At 47.8% G+C, this 17,169-nt stretch overlaps 1 protein-coding gene across 14 annotated transcripts in view; it reads left to right on the forward strand.

Moving 5' to 3' along the window:
• Nucleotides 1-17,169, forward strand: part of TRIM9 (tripartite motif containing 9) — a 131,090-nt gene that overhangs the window by 101,637 nt on the left and 12,284 nt on the right. For 8 of the 14 annotated variants that reach the window (XM_075130003.1, XM_075130005.1, XM_075130006.1 and 5 more), the window contains exon 7: nt 5,459-5,597. In XM_075130003.1, coding sequence (XP_074986104.1) covers nt 5,459-5,597 — 139 coding nt within the window. Of the gene's footprint in view, nt 1-5,458; nt 5,598-15,052; nt 15,242-17,169 lie in introns of all 14 variants that reach the window. The other 6 variants (XM_075129998.1, XM_075130001.1, XM_075129999.1 and 3 more) reach the window with 1 other exon arrangement.

Consider the following 17,169-nt stretch of genomic DNA (forward strand, 5'->3'; position numbering starts at 1 on the left):
AGGCTTGGGGACTTTTAAATTGCTGTAATTATACAATTAAAATGTGATTTTTCTCTGATCCGACATGCTCATAATTATTCTCTAGCATATTCATCACCATTCAAAGCAGGCAGGAGAGAGCAGCCCACCGTGTTTCCTGAACTCCAGCTGCACATGACACAGCCAGGCGAGATCCAGAGCAGAAACTGGGCAGTTGACAGAGGGGATGTATTGAGTTTAATGAGAGAAAGGTGCAGGGAATAAAGCTTTCTAGCTGGGGCCAGGAAGTAAAAGGAAATCGCCTTTTGTTTCAGAATCCCACAGATGTATTACTTTTGGGGGAATTCTGCGCCACTGCGTGTGTGCAGAGTTCATGTCCCCTGCAGATTTCTTTGCTTTCCTGCAGAAAAATGTCTTTCTGACAGGGAAGCAAAGGGAAGCTGCAAGAGCAGTCCCGCACCACTCCCTAGCAGAGCAGGGACATTGTTTCAGGCAGCTGGCAGAGCGGTAAATCACCAAGGGGCTGGGGACACCCCAGCCAGTGGCTCCTATCCTGAGCTGGGATCAGGTACTAGTTTCAGCAGGGCTGGAGGCAGGACAGGATGGGACTTCCTCTTCTCCTGCAAGGAGTGGCTGGGGCTGTGTCAGACCCACCCCAAGAAACCTCCCCCAGCTGCAAGGAGCTCAGCATCCTCCCCTGCTTCCTGCCCCCATTGCTCCTCAGCTGTGGGGGGGAGGGGTCACTGTAGATGAGATGCTCCCCCATCCACCCAACCCCGTGCATCTGGATCTTCCATAGCCAGACACCCCTGCCAAGCCTCACCCACTACATCCAGAACCACCCTAGCCCTCTGTACCTGAACCCCACCCCACTGAACCTCAGCCCCTACATCTGGAGCCCCCTTGCATCCAGACCCCCTGCCTCTGGACCTCCACCCCTGCACCCAGACCACCCCTCACTGAGCTCCCAGCACTTAACCCCCCATCCCCTGCACCACCCCGAGCCCCCACACCACTAACCCCCAACTAGCTGCACCCAGATCCCCACTCCACCAAGCCCCACTTCCCCAGTACCCGAACCCCCAACTGAGACCCCCAGACCCTTCCACTGAACCCCAGCCACCTTCACCTGGAAGCCCCTGCAGAGTCCCATTACCCCTGCACCTGGAACCCCGCCCCCCAAAATGAGCCTCTGCACATCCAGATCCCCCTCACACCTAGACCCCCGCACTGAGCTGCCCGCACCCAGGTTGTCCCACACAGAATCCTCTCACCCTACACCTGGATCCCCCCACACTGAGCCCCTCCACACTTGGATCCTGCCTGGTTGAGCCTGCTTGCCCCACACCTGGTGCAGAGGGGCAGAGCCCCAGGGTATTTCTGGGGCAGGCCCAGGCCCTGCTGTGTCAGGGTCGGGTGCAGCCTCACTGCTGAGTCCGTGTCCTGGGGGTGGGCAGGCAGGCTGCAAGGCGATCTCCTACCGCAGTGCAGCCAGTGGCCTGTGTTCCCCACTGCCATGCTGGAGCCTCTGCATTTATTTATTAACAAATAAAACTTGCAGAATTTTAAAATATTGTGCACAGAATTTTTAATTTTTTGGCTCAGAATTTTTTAATTTTTTTGCCCAGAATGCCTTCAGGAGTAAACGTATTCACAATGTGACTGGAGGACAATTAAACTCAGCTATTCAGTGTCCTCTCTAGAGGACTCTCAAAGCCTCAAGACCACCGAGTTTTTTACTTTAGCTGCCTCACTGTCAAAGCCTCCTGTTCCTTCCAATCAAGCAGGACTGGGCATGGCTGCCTCGAGTCCACTCCAGAATCGGACAGGGTCTCTGCATGCCGAGCCGCGCCAAGTTCTCCACCTCCTTTCTCCCAGTGCTGAGAGGGCTGCCTCCATAAAGTGACCCTGATCCCAGAAGTCACGCACCACCAGCCACATAGTGACCTAGTGCTTTAAAACCAGCTCATGTATTCCGATAGGGCTGGAGCCTGCAGGTCCTTGCAAGGGGCTGCAGGGCTCAAGCGTGGGTGAAGTCACATCCCTCATGGGGCCGTGCCCTTGCTCACCAGTGCACAAGGTGATGAAGGATGAAGACTGGATGATCACTAGTCGTGATCCCAGTCGTGCTAAGGGGGTGCTTAGCTACAGGTCCCCCACTGAGGCCTTTCTCCATGACCTCCCTTGGAAGCCTATTCCAGAGTTTAACGGCCCTTACAGTTAGAACGTTTTTCCTAATATCTTATCTGAATCTCCCTTGCTGCAGATTAAGCCCATGATTTTTTGTCCTACCTTCAGCGGACATGGAGAACAACTGATCACCATCCTCTTTATAATGGTCAGCATATTGGAAGACTGTTATCAGGTGTTCCCCCCCCCCCCCCAATCTTTTCTCAGGACTAAACAGGCCCTGTTTTTTTAACCTTTCTTCACAGGTCAGGTTTTCTAAACCTTTATGATTTTTGTGGCTCTTTTCTGGACTCTCTCCTATTTGTCCACATCCTTCCTCAGTGGTGGTGCCCAGAATTGAACACAGTACTGCAGCTGGATCCTCACCAGCACCAAGCAGCTTGAGACCGTTACCTCCTCTGTCTTACATACAACACTCCTGTTAATACACCCCAGAATGATACTAGCCTTTTTTGCAACTGCATCACACTGTTGACTCGTATTCAACTTGTGATCCACTGTAACCCCCAGGTCCTTTCCAGCAGTACTACCTCCAAGCCAGTTGTTCCCCGTTTTGTAGTTGTGCGTTTGATTTTTCCTTCCTACGTGAAGTACTTTGCACTTGTCTCTGTTGAATTCCATCTTGTTGAATTCAGACCAGTTCTCCAATCTGTCAAGGTCATTTTGAATTTTGAACCTATCCTCCAAAGTGCTTGCAACCCCTCCCAGCTTGGTGTCGTCATGAAAGACTGCTCCAGCTGACAGAGATTAGAGCACTCCTCAGGCTGCTCTAACTTGTGACGGGGGTTCGTTTGATAGTGGGAGGCAAAAGGTGGCTTAGGATAGTGGAAGGCAAAAGGCGGTTTAGAATCAGCTTTGCCTCCCCTATGGCACAGCTGTTCATTAAGTCGTAGGATCTTTCAGATAACAGTGGAGATTATCCAGAAGAAAAGCATCACCAGCCAATCAAATCTCTAAGTGGATTCCAAACCCTGGGGTCACATCTTCAGAAGCCATTTACGATACAAAATTCAAATCTTATCACATAGTTTATTTGACAGATGACTTGGCAATCTGGACTGTCTCAAGCATTATTACTCCCAGTCAGAGCAATTCTGGGTTTTCAATCGCAGTTGCAACAATAAAGAATAATGGGTTTGCCTGAGTCCTTAAAGCTTTGCTCCTGACATGGCCGACCAGATCTGTTGTGTTATCCACTTGTGCTCGGAGATGCAGCTGCTGTTTCTCCTCACGCCAGTATCTCAGCCATTACCACATATGCAGAAGTGCAAATCAATGTATAGCCAAGCATTCTGTCCGTGAGGCGTGTCAGAGTCTACCAAAAACAGATCTGACCTGTTTATGTGCTGCAGCGAATAATATTTTGCTTTTCTATCTGGGGATTTCGAAGCACTTGACACTCACTAAAGAGTTAACTCTCATGAACATCTCTGTGATGTGGGAGAGCATCACTAGCTGGGGTTATTTTGGGGGGGGGCAGGGGAAGATGGGAATGGTGAGTTTAGAGATTTTGGCTCCAGTACAATGGATGAGATTGGTCTTATCCAAACTGAAACCAAAAGGTATGCACCTCCGGAGTTGTTCTGAGTTGGACCCCAAGCCAGAAGGGAAGAGTTTGAATTCAGGGATTTGGCCCCCCGCCCCTGGAAGTTCTGGGTTTGGCTTTTCTCTAATTTACCAATCATTAGGTTAGACGGTGCGTTAAATCCAAACAGCCAGATTCTATGAAATCATTAAAGACTGAGAACAAATTGATGTAAAAGTGAGCTGAAGTGTTTATGGTCGGGGTTGACCCACATGCCAGGGCACTCAAAGTGATTAAGCTGTTCAGTGGCAGTTCGTTTTCTAATAATCACATCAAATGAGTGTCCTGTTCGACAGTGATAAGATGATAAAGTGGGAACCCAGTATGTTAAGTGAGGCAGTAATAAACCCCGCGTTTCTGTAAGAGCATTAGAACACAGCTCTGAAGCATTTTCTGTAACCCAGTGCCAGGTGTATTTCACTTTTTATTACCTTTGCTCAGTAAAATGAGTTCACAGCTCAAATTGCACTGCTAACTACTGAGTGCTAACAGGTAACACGGTACCTGAGCAGAGCTGCAATTTACGTAACTACCAGCAATGGTGCCTAATTTAATTAATCTGCTCAAGACTGAGGGAAAAGATATAGAGCAGAATTTTGTGTTCTTTGTCCATGGGACTTTTCCCAAAGGAGTCTCATGGGTCAGTTAGGCCCAAAAGTCCTGGTGAAATGTGCAATACCTTGAAAACAAGACGTCCATATTTAAGCAGAGACTGTTTAAACAGACGCACGCTACTCCAGTCTGTTACTCCCAGCAGAGATACACAAAGGATTCCTGGAAGAAAGGAGAGAGTGGAGGATATTTCCCAAGGAAACCAAGAAAAACCCTTCCCCAGCAACACAAACGAAAGCAGGCAGGAGCTTAAATCACATCCCCTGTGATTAAAAGCAAATACTGTAACTGACGTGTGCGAGGATTTAGTAGTCTGTGGGCTTGATACATAGCTGGTCACTCCAGCATTAGGCCATTGTGACTCTGTTCATCTGAACCGAGTTACACTGGCATCAAAATAACACATTGGTGAATTGGCCATGGATCTGTGGCATAATCCTATCTTTCAGTAGCCTCTGTTTGCCAGAAGCTGGGAATGGGCGACAGGGGATGGATCACTTGATGATGACCTCTTCTGTTCATTCCCTCTGGGGCTCCTGGCATTGACCGCTGTCGGAAGACAGGACACTGGGTCAGATGGACCTTTGTTCTGACCCAATGTGGCCGTTCTTACGTATGTTCAGTAAAGCATTCATCCTGCCACCTGAGTTTACAAGGAAGTAGCGTCTAGGTGCAAGTTTCCGATTACAGAACTTCATTGAGTTTATAATCTTTCTTCACTCAGGCAAAACTCCCCTGGACTTCTCTGGGAGTTTTGCTTGAGGAAGGATTTCAGGATTTGGTCCAACATGAACAGCAATGGCCTTACTGTACAGCAACTGGTTTTACCTGGTAGGTTTGTCAGAGCTCCAGTGGCAACCCATAGGATCATTTTATCTAGACCCAGTCTTATCGTGTTGTGCTATCCCGCGCTGGTGAATCTCCTCCATCTCTTGCCTTGTGGCAGACAGCATAGCATGACCAAAAAGTGCATTACTTGCATGTCTGTGTTTGAGCAAGCTGTGGAAACACTGTCCAGCAAATCTTCTTAGGAAGTCTGCACTGCAGAGCCTGTGCGTCCGACCCTAACGCAGCTCTCTGTTTGCTAACTAGGAGGTGTACGTCGGGAAGGAGACGATGTGCACTGTGGATGGTCTGCACTTCAACAGCATGTACAGTGCTCGCGTCAAAGCCTTCAACAAAACAGGAGTCAGCCAATACAGCAAGACCCTGGTCCTACAGACGTCCGAGGGTAAGAGGCTTGAGCAATGTCACTGTGAAATGATACACCAGAGACAGTGCTGCCCGCACATAGCGTCCGTAAAATCCACATCGCTTAGCATTGCGATGCAAGGAGTAATTCCATGGCTCCAGATTTAAAAAGCCAAACACTGCAAAACAAGTGACTGTGACAGGAAGAGTAAAGGTTATGTCAGCAGGCCAGAGCAATGTCAGCAATTGTCTTCCAGGCCTTTCCTTCGCTGAATATATTTAGTGAAGTACAGCGCTCTCGTGGGAGGAGAGCTGGTGATGTAATGACAGGCACTGACTCAGAGAAAGAGCGTTTAAGATTTGAATGACGACAGGTTCGCACCTTGGATGGAGTTATATTATTTTAAAATGAAGCTCAAATGTCTTTAATTCCCTTTAAATTAAAAAAAAATTGCTGAGAAACCAAGGACTGTGCTTGGCTGCGCTATGATTGTCATGTATGGTGTTTAGTGACGCGCTCTGTGGTGTACTGTAAGGATGAGAGAGACTGTGGGACCGTCTGGGGTTCTTTCTATATAACAGCAAAGCCGCACCAGTTCCATGTACAAAGCTGATTACAGCCACCTCCTTCAGCTGCCTTGGTTAGAATATTAAATGCTGCTGTTAAGCATAACCAGAGGGAAACCTTTCTCTTCCTGCCTTTAAATACATCTGTCACACCAGGCAATTTATCCATCTTGGAAGATAGGCTTGATTCTGACATTCAGGTCAGGAGTCAGACGGCTAGTTTAGACAAATGACTTGGGAGTTAGAAACAGCAGGTGGTAATCTCATGATAAGGGCTGTCATCTCAGTGCCAGCACATCTGCAGTCCTTTAAAGTATACTTATTAGCAGAAAAGTGACCCTTTCTTTGTAGTTCTCCACACCTACCGGTATTCCCTTTCCATAATTTCCAGACCCACATCGCTCCATTTTTCAAGCCAAATCCGGGTGTCTCTAACCGCCAGCACTGCAAGCTTAGCCTGACTCGAGAAAACCAAGCCATTCGCCTTCCGCTTCATGCAGTTATCATTAGCGCTAGAGATACTGGAACCAGAATCAGAGAATATCAGGGTTGGAAGGGACCTCAGGAGGGCATCCAGTCCAACCCCCTGCACGAAGCAGGACCAATCCCCAATTTTTGCCCCAGATCCCTAAATGGCCCCCTCAAGGATTGAACTCACAACCCTGGGTTTAGCAGGCCAATGCTCAAACCACTGTAACTAGTCGTTCTGTTGATGGTGCATAAGGCAGTTTAAACACAGCCTGTCCGTACGCAGGAGCTGCGGTTTTTGAGTGTTGCCGAGGAAAAAGGTGTTGTGATCAGAAACATCAGCACAGACGCATAGGATCAGATTCGGATGTAGCCATTTTCACGTCTCTGACTTGTCGTGCGTCAGGAGATGATGCCTATTGTTCAGAAGGAAGCCATAATGCTTCCCTCTGTTTTTGAGTATGTCAGCAATACAGATGGATGAAGTGTAATGACATGTCTCAGAAGACAAAGCAGAGAGAAGCTGGAGCAAGGACTGCTCTTCCTCCTTATCTGAGCGGCTGGAGAAGCAAGCCTTTTCATTACAAATCATGGGCCATATCTTGGCCTCCGACCCATCCATGCGTCCCCCGCTGGCGTCCGCATGAGTTCTCTGTGTGTTGGCGCAGACCAATGTGGGGCCCATGAAAAGTGCCGTATTCCCCCTAGAGCTCACAGGATGTACAGAACGACAAACCATTTCCAAAAGAGTTGGAACATTTAGGGCCCTCGACAAGGCTCTTCTGCACCACTCCTGCTGCCAAAGAGAAAGCTGGACAGCTGCCCTAAGCAGAGATTTTCAAGTGTGGAGGGACCCCCAGCTGGCTTAGAGCGCTGTGGCAGCTTAACACCAACCAGTCCCAACCCTCCCCAGCACAGGGACAGGCAAGGGTGTGGCCAGAGTACCATAACCTCTTGCACCCCCAGCTCCCTGTGAAAATCAGTGGGATTTGTGATCCTAACTCAGTTAGCCACTTTTGGAAGTTTCTACCCGTAGTTGTTACTTTGGAAAGAGAAAATAGTGCAGAACATACCAAGGATCGTCAAGGCCCCCTATTACCATCAAGAGAGAGACTCTCAGTGACAGCACTGGGAGCTGGATTGGGCCTTTACAACACACAACAGGGCCTCCCATTCCTCTCCAATTTTTATCCCATAAGCAGCTTTTGATATTCAGCTTCCTGCCCAAAGCAATGGCAAAGGGAAAACCCTTGTTACATGAATCAGTCAAACCTGGGGAATGGAATTTGTCTACCAAAACAACTGGGGTGGCCAGGGTTAACTGCTTTAACTAGCCCAGGTCAGGAATGTGCAGGAGCCCCTGCTCAGTCCCTATGACTCAGGTTTCCTCTGGGTGGATATTTGCATTTTGGTATCCAAGGTCCAAGCCTGTCCACATGGCGCAGGCCCCAGATAAAGGAGCCCATCAGAAGGATTCTGTTGATGGTCCCAGCACAATGGCGTTGTGCTTGGAGCCTTCTTTCCAGCATTTGCCAGGAGACAGGCTTTCAGAAACCGATCTTTTGTTCACTGGAGTCTTTTTACTTGAATGGCTCCTTTTTTGTTATTCCAATGAAAAAGAAAAAGAGCTAAATGTGTCCCAAAGCATTTTCTCCTCTCAGAAGCACTGAGAGCTCTTTGGGCCCAAAACAGAGAAACAAATTGTGCCTGTATTCAGCTTAAGTGTATCTGAGTGAATCATTGAACAGACCCCTGCTGCACTGACAAGTGGTTTGGGGTATAATTTCTGGCCTATTCCGCAGAATTGGGCTGCTGAGTGCAGATTTGCATGAGCATGGGTTTGGCAGAGTGCTTTTCCCTTCTGCTCTGCTCCGCAAACTACGGGAGCATTTTAGTAGGAGGGGAAGTGAGAAGAAAAGAAGAGGAAGGCGCAAAGAGAAGAAGATGGTTGGGAACAAGGCCGTGCTGTTACCGTTGTTAATCTCGTTAGTAACTCGTTACTAACTGCTCAGCTGAAGGCACTTGGAGGTCTGGTTCATTTGTTTAATTACTGATTTCCAGCTCTGGCATAAAAGGACTGATCCAAAATCCACTGAAGTCAAGGGGAGTCTTTCTGTTGACGTCAGTGCACGCTGAAATAGACCTAGGGAACCATGTGCCGTGCCACGCCCCCACCACGACCTGTCGTACAGCCGCAGGAGCAGTGAAATAAGTTTTCTCCCTTAACCAGGGAGACAGTGTGAGGAGCAAGTAGGGCAGGCGGCTCAGAGGGGACGATCTGGGGAAACCTCACCGGGGGGAGGAGGTAGTGGTGTGTTAGCATCTCTCTGGGCACTTTCACCCTGCATGAAGAATAGGACGGTCCAAGCTGCAGGAGATTGGTAGGGCGCGTTTTGTAAAGTAAAAATGTTGAGTTTCAAGGCAGGTTCCACGGGGATTCGAGTATCTATGAACAGGGCAAGGGTAATAAGCTCAAGTGTCACAGCATCTGTAGACATAGGCCTCGATCCAGCTCCGTACTTCAGCCCCTGCTTAGCTGTAAGCACACGCGTGAGAGAGCTCCTCGAAGCCAATGGGACTGTTCCCAGGCAATAGATTCCCAAGGTGGTAGGGACCTCATAAATCTGACAGACAGGCAATCCTCATAAACATGCTCTCGGTTGTCTGAAAGGGCAATTTTGCTGTCCGTTTTAAGAGATTACAATTTGCTCTTTTAAGGGTCATGCTAGATGCCTGCAGCAGGGCCGGATGGACTCCTAGCTATGAGGATGTTAATTGCTCAGAGCCATTTTAAGCAGACAGTCCCACAAGATGAGCAAAAACATTCTCCAAGTCGCCTTTTTGTTTCCCAGACAGGAAGAGCCACATACTCTGTATTTAACCATCCGACCTAAAAATGGCAGCTATTTGTCTGCTGTTGTTAGCAAGGAACTGAGCGCAATTGCGGCTGCATGATAGCTTGAGATCGTTTCATCTCCCCAAGTTGGTGGCAGGTTATTGTATGGGTAGCCCTAGAAAGAAGTATTCAAGCAGACATGTCTCCTGTCTGTTCTCGGATAACAATTTATGTCACCCTCCCTTAGCAGGTTTACAGGGCATTGGTACTGTAAATGTGGACTAGCCAGACTTAATTTTCTATCGTTGGTTGCTGATGAGATCCTTGGATGAGGTTCCGCCCCCTGGTTTATTTTTCGGTCTGTCTTTTCTTATCTTTGTGGTGCCCAGAGTAGGTGATTTCGTAGAAGTTTTAGAGCTCCAGTGAAACCGGCTTCCAAGAGAGGCCTTAGAGAATGGCCTGGTTCCAGTGCACGGCTCAGATCTGATTAGGACACAAGCAGACCCTCACATGAACAGCCGGTTTTCCTGAGGGCAAAGGACAGGCCAGGCAAGAGGTAACTCGGAGTCACTGAGCAGTGCAGAAGGTGAGGATTAGAACACAACAGGACTGACTGGCAACCTGCCTTCCGCAGTAGGGAGCAGTATTGCTGGGGATGGAGACCTTAGATCTGGTTTAACGGAAGTGTGACAGCATGACTCTGTGTGAGGGCAGAATTTAATCCAGACACTGATTGCCAGAGCAGTCTGACAGCACAGCGGGCTTCTCCAAAGCTGTTACCCTGTCGTAGGGTTGGCAGACACAAAAGATCAAGGCAGGTGTACATGTTGCAGACCCTTATGCTCAGATCTCATCTCCTCCTTCCCTTCCGCTATCGCCCAGCGTCCCTCTGCCTTTTCTGTCAGCTCGATATTCTCATTCAACCAAGCTGCATCCAGGCCCCATCGTAAGACCCAATTATCATGTAAGGCTTTGTGCTAGGATGGGCTGCTGCATGCTGGCTCTGAATGACTTGGAGCCCATTCTGGTGGAGCAGGTTACCGTGAAGTCCTCTGAAAGGTAAGCAAACTAGAATAAGGGTTGGAGCTTAGGTTTCCCATGGGTATCACAAGCTTTCAGAATCACCAGACAAGGGATGCTCTCAGCTTCATCGAGAGCTTCTGCTCACAGCTGCCTGCCTATGACGTACGGAAAGGTTGTCAGGGCAGGCATCAGGATAATGACAGGTTTCAGAGTAACAGCTGTGTTAGTCTGTATTCGCAAAAAGAAAAGGAGTACTTGTGGCACCTTAGAGACTAACCAATTTATTTGAGCATAAGCTTTCGTGAGCTACAGCTCACTTCATCGGATGCATATTGTGGAAACTGCTAGAAGACATTATATACACAGAGACCATGAAACAATACCTCCTCCCACCCCACTCTCCTGCTGGTAATAGTTTATCCAAAGTGACCACTCTCCTTACAATGTGTATGAAAATCAAGGTGGGCCATTCCAGCATAAATCCAAGTTTAACCAGAACGTCTGGGGGGGGGTTAGGAAAAAACAAGGGGAAATAGGCTACCTTGCATAATGACTTAGCCACTCCCAGTCTCTATTTAAGCCTAAATTAATAGTATCCAATTTGCAAATGAATTCCAATTCAGCAGTTTCTCGCTGGAGTCTGGATTTGAAGTTTTTTTGTTTTAAGATAGCGACCTTCATGACTGTAATTGCGTGACCAGAGAGTTTGAAGTGTTCTCCGACTGGTTTATGAATGTTATAATTCTTGACATCTGATTTGTGTCCATTTATTCTTTTATGTAGACACTGTCCAGTTTGACCAATGTACATGGCAGAGGGGCATTGCTGGCACATGATGGCATATATCACATTGGTGGATGTGCAGGTGAACGAGCCTCTGATAGTGTGGCTGATGTTATTAGGCCCTGTGATGGTGTCCCCTGAATAGATATGTGGGCACAGTTGGCAACGGGCTTTGTTGCAAGGATAAGTTCCTGGGTTAGTGGTTCTGTTGTGTGGTATGTGGTTGCTGGTGAGTATTTGCTTCAGGTTGGGGGGCTGTCTGTAGGCAAGGACTGGCCGGTCTCCAAGATTTGTGAAAGTGTTGGGTCATCCTTCAGGATAGGTTGTAGATCCTTAATAATGCATTGGAGGGGTTTTAGTTGGGGGCTGAAGGTGACAGCTAGTGGCGTTCTGTTATTTTCTTTGTTAGGCCTGTCCTGTAGTAGGTAACTTCTGGGAACTCTTCTGGCTCTATCAATCTGTTTCTTCACTTCCGCAGGTGGGTATTGTAGTTGTAAGAATGCTTGATAGAGATCTTGTAGGTGTTAGTCTCTGTCTGAGGGGTTGGAGCAAATGCGGTTGTATCGCAGAGCTTGGCTGTAGACGATGGATCGTGTGGTGTGGTCAGGGTGAAAGCTGGAGGCATGCAGGTAGGAATAGCGGTCAGTAGGTTTCCGGTATAGGGTGGTGTTTATGTGGCCATTGTTTATTAGCACTGTAGTGTCCAGGAAGTGGATCTCTTGTGTGGACTGGACCAGGCTGAGGTTGATGGTGGGATGGAAATTGTTGAAATCATGGTGGAATTCCTCAAGGGCTTCTTTTTCATGGGTCCAGATGATGAAGATGTCATCAATATAGCGCAAGTAGAGTAGGGGCGTTAGGGGACAAGAGCTGAGGAAGCGTTGTTCTAAATCAGCCATAAAAATGTTGGCATACTGTGGGGCCATGCGGGTACCCATAGCAGTGCCGCTGATCTGAAGATATACATTGTCCCCAAATGTGAAATAGTTATGGGTAAGGACAAAGTCACAAAGTTCAGCCACCAGGTTAGCCTTGACATTATCGGGGATAGTGTTCCTGACGGCTTGTAGTCCATCTTTGTGTGGAATGTTGGTGTAGAGGGCTTCTACATCCATAGTGGCCAGGATGGTGTTATCAGGAAGATCACCGATGGATTGTAGTTTCCTCAGGAAGTCAGTGGTGTCTCGAAGGTAGCTGGGAGTGCTGGTAGCGTAGGGCCTCAGGAGGGAGTCTACATAGCCAGACAATCCTGCTGTCAGGGTGCCAATGCCTGAGATGATGGGGCGCCCAGGATTTCCAGGTTTATGGATCTTGGGTAGTAGATAGAATATCCCAGGTCGGGGTTCCAGGGGTGTGTCTGTGCGGATTTGATCTTGTGCTTTTTCAGGAAGTTTCTTGAGCAAATGCTGTAGTTTCTTTTGGTAACTCTCAGTGGGATCAGAGGGTCATGGCTTGTAGAAAGTGGTGTTGGAGAGCTGCCGAGCAGCCTCTTGTTCATATTCCGACCTATTCATGATGACAACAGCACCTCCTTTGTCAGCCTTTTTTATTATGATGTCAGAGTTGTTTCTGAGGCTGTGGATGGCATTGTGTTCTGCACGGCTGAGGTTATGGGGCAAGTGATGCTGCTTTTCCACAATTTCAGCCCGTGCACGTCGGCGGAAGCACTCTGTGTAGAAGTCCAGTCTGCTGTTTTGAGCTTCAGGAGGAGTCCACCTAGAATCCTTTTTTGTAATGTTGGTAGGGAGGCCTCTGTGGATTAGTATGTTGTTCAGAGCTATTTTGGAAATATTCCTTGAGTCGGAGACATCGAAAATAGGATTCTAGGTCACCACAGAACTGTATCATGTTCGTGGGGGTGGAGGGGCAGAAGGAGAGGCCCCGAGATAGGACAGCTGCTTCTGCTGGGCTGAGAATATAGTTGGATAGGTTAACAATATTGCTGGGTGGGTTGAGGGAACCATTGCTGTGGCCCCTTGTAGCATGTAGTAGTTTAGAAAGTTTAGTGTCCTTTTTCTTTTGTAGAGAAGCAAAGTGTGCGTTGTAAATGGCTTGTCTAGTTTTAGTAAATTCCAGCCACAAAGAAGTTTGTGTGGAAGGTTGGTTCTTTATGAGAGTATCCAGTTTTGAGAGCTCATTCTTAATCTTTCCCTGTTTGCTGTAGAGGATGTTGATCAGGTGGTTCCGCAGTTTCTTTGAGAGCGTGTGGCACAAGCTGTCAGCATAGTCTGTGTGGTATGTAGATTGTAATGGATTTTTTACCTTCAGTCCTTTTGGTACGATGTCCATCTGTTTGCATTTGGAAAGGAAGATGATGTCTGTCTGTATCTGTACAAGATTTTTCATGCAGTTGATAGATTTGTGCTGGAAATGGCTCACCTTGATTATCATACACATTGTAAAGAGAGTGGTCACTTTGGATGGGCTATTACCAGCAGGAGAGTGAGTTTGGGGGGGGGGGGGGGGGCAGAGGGTGAGAAAACCTGGATTTGTGCTGGAAATGGCCCAACTTGATTATCATACACATTGTAAGGAGAGTGATCACTTTAGATAAGCTATTACCAGCAGGAGAGTGGGGTGGGAGGAGGTATTGTTTCATGGTCTCTGTGTATATAATGTCTTCTGCAGTTTCCACAGTATGCATCCGATGAAGTGAGCTGTAGCTCACGAAAGCTTATGCTCAAATAAATTGGTTAGTCTCTAAGGTGCCACAAGTACTCCTTTTCTTTTTGAGGATAATGACAGTGCACTTTGAGAATAGGGTGGTCACAAAAGACCTGGATTGCCATGGTGTGACAATGAAATCTCACCTACACAGCGTGGTAGCCTGCAGTCACTGTGAGACAGATCCGCTGCCCATTGAAGTGAATGGGAGGACTCCCAGAAGCTCCAGTGGCCATTGGATCAGGCCTTCAGATCACAGGGTTAACTCCTAACAAAACTCCTATTGGGAGGATCAGGTGTCAGTGTTGATAGATACAAAGAGTTATCCAGAAACTCTTAACCTGTGGAACTCATTGCCAGGGGATGTTGTGAAAACCAAAACTATAGTGGGGTTCACAAAAGAACTAGATACGTTCATGGAGGATAGGTCCAACAATGGCTGTTAGCCAAGATGGGAAGCTGGGAGTGGACAACGGGGGATGGTTCACTCGATGATTACCTGTTCTGTTCATTCCCTCTGAAGCACCTGGCATTGGCCCCTGTCGGAAGACCAGATACTGGGCTAGATGGACCATTGGTCTGACCCAGTATGGCTCTTTTGATGTTGTTGAACACACCATCCTGTACCACCTTTGAGTAAGGTGGGTTTTTGAGGGCACTTTTAGTAACACAGTTTAGATCAGCCTTGCAGAACTGCATTGACAGGTTACCAGCCCAACACAAACCCTGCGCAGCATGCCCTTTCCTATGAGGAGTACAATGAACAAGAGAGTATGTGATAGCATTTAAAATACATCTGCTGGGCCTTAGGTATGGTAAGATGTGCATCTCCTGCGGTGGGATACATTACTGTGACACCTTCCAGCATTTGCTACAAAGAGGATTTAGCCTAAGAAACGCTGATCAGATTTGTCTTCAGCTCCACAAGGATGTTTTTGAAGATCCAGATATGTTTACTGGTCACAGTGTCAATGATACGGTATTATTGAGTGATATCTGTGCTCCAGAACTTCCTGTGGCCTCCTGCCCAGCACACATGCTGAGCCTATGCATGCTAAAGTGTCTGTGTTTTGCACCGGGGGCTCGGCTCCGGTAATGGTTTGAAGTCAGCCCGCAGATTTCTGATGTGGGGTTTGCATTGATCTTACGTTTAGACACAGAGTCAGAAGAACAGACCCTCCCTTTTCCAGTGCCTTTGGAAAGATTTCAGCTCCGTAGAATGAGTCCTTTCTCCTCCACACTTAATCTACAACCCAGCTTCTCGGGGAGATCCTACTTTGAGCTAAGATCCTCGTCCCACCCGCTGAGCTTGCATTCTTCTTTGCAGTCTCTGAATTCAGCCGGTGAGCCGAGCACGTCTGGCATTTCCTCTTGATCTGTGCTTTTGGGCAGCTCTGAAGTATTTGTTTTGTTTTGTTTTGTTTTTTTCCCATGACATTCATATGCCAGGGGGACACGTTATTCTGTTTGTCAGTGGCCTGCTCCCGAAGTGAAGGGAATTTGGTTGATGTAGCTTTGTGGTGTATATTTCTATGTAACAACAATACCATTGTCGCTGTCATTTAACGGCATTGATTAGCAAGCCCCGGTGCAGTGCAGAATTCCTTATGTGATAGCTGTTATGACCAAGGGAGGAGCCGGGCTGGAATTACGGGAATAGGCCTAGCACAAGCCTCTGAGGGAATGCTGGGGAGATACGGGAAGGTTCCAGGAAAGCCAGCTGCTGCTGTAAGATTTGTTCATTGCAACTCTTTTTAAGACTCGACCCAACAGACCTTTTTAAAAAGATATGTTAACAAACACAAAAGCAAGCAGGGCATTGAGTGGGTCATAGCCACAACTCTTCTCATCTGAAGACGGTACAGTCCCTTTTTAAAAGCTGCTGAGTATCTACCGCTCCCTCTGACTTAACTTTGAGTGGTGGGTGCTCAACACCTGGCAAAATCAGGCCCTCTGATATTTAAAGCCTCTTTTTCTGCAGAGGGGAGGAAATAAGAACATGAATAAAATTCTGAGTAGCGTGCAGGACAGTTGGTTACAAGCACAGCCCCCCAGGTACCCTGCCTGCCTCCATATTCCTTGCTTTAGTGGGTTGTGACAAAAGTTTAGGCTGATTCACTGTGCAAAGTGCAGCCATAGTCTCCTTTGCCTTGCGGTGAACAGCGACTAGCACAAGGAGCGGCAGGCATAGCTGATCTCTTTGGTGCTGTTTCGTAATCATGGAGAACAATTTTTTGCACATTTCTTATTTCTAAGATCCCAGGGCCTCATTCTCCCATCGTGCCAGGTTTAAACCAGTGTCACTCCAGTGGCGTGACCCCCCACTTATTCTGGTTAAGCAAGGGGAGAGTGGGGTCCCTTTTATTTTGTTTCCATCTCACAACTCGGATTGAGGAATGCTGCAGCATGACCGTTGCCAGAACATACAGGGGCCCCTACCCCCTGTCAGCAACCTTTCTTCCTTTGTGCTTTTCTGTTGTTCATTGTACTGCTGCTGGCTTGAACTATGCTTTGTTATTGGACGTTTTGACTTTGTGTCCAATGTACTGAGATCTATTGTAACGGCTTTGATTAATACCTGTATGTGGAGCGTGTATCTTCGGGATCACGGGCTGAGGTCTGGGAAGCGGGTGGGAAAGGGGGACAGGAGTTGGATTTTTACAAACACATCTGACCACTTTGTTCTTATTTGTCCTGCTGATGGGTAATTTGTATTACAGTCGACCCCAGAAACCTTGGGGGAAAAAAACAACCCTTTCGGAAGGGGACACAAGGCATGATTCATTAAAACTGCCTCAGCTACCATTGCACCATTTTACACAGCAGGAGTTAAGTGCTGCGTGAGGTTCAATGAGAAATACACAAGATGTACCCTGACTGGAGGGACCGGTGTGAATGTGCTAGAGGAAAACATTGGCACAGAGAAAACACCTCCATTTTTTACATGCAAATAGAAACCAGTCACAGGCCCATCCGGAGCAGTCCAGCCCTAACATAGTCTGACAAAATGGGATCGCATCACTCCCATGCTGGTTCTTCTTTCCCCCCGGGGCAAAGATATCCCCTTGTCTCGACAAATCACTAAGGATTAATATGGGAAGAACAGTTTGTATGAAGCTACAATAGCGTCTTTATCAAAATAGATACATTTGGGCCCAATTCTCTGGTGCGGTGCAGCCACTTTGCCCTGTGATGCTGGCAGAATCTGGCTGTAGAGTTGACGTAAATGACCCTAGTCAGATTACCCCAGTGCAAGGAGAACCCTTCCTTC

Source organism: Caretta caretta, chromosome 6 (genome assembly GCF_965140235.1).
Source record: "Caretta caretta isolate rCarCar2 chromosome 6, rCarCar1.hap1, whole genome shotgun sequence".
NCBI lineage: Eukaryota > Metazoa > Chordata > Testudines > Cheloniidae > Caretta > Caretta caretta.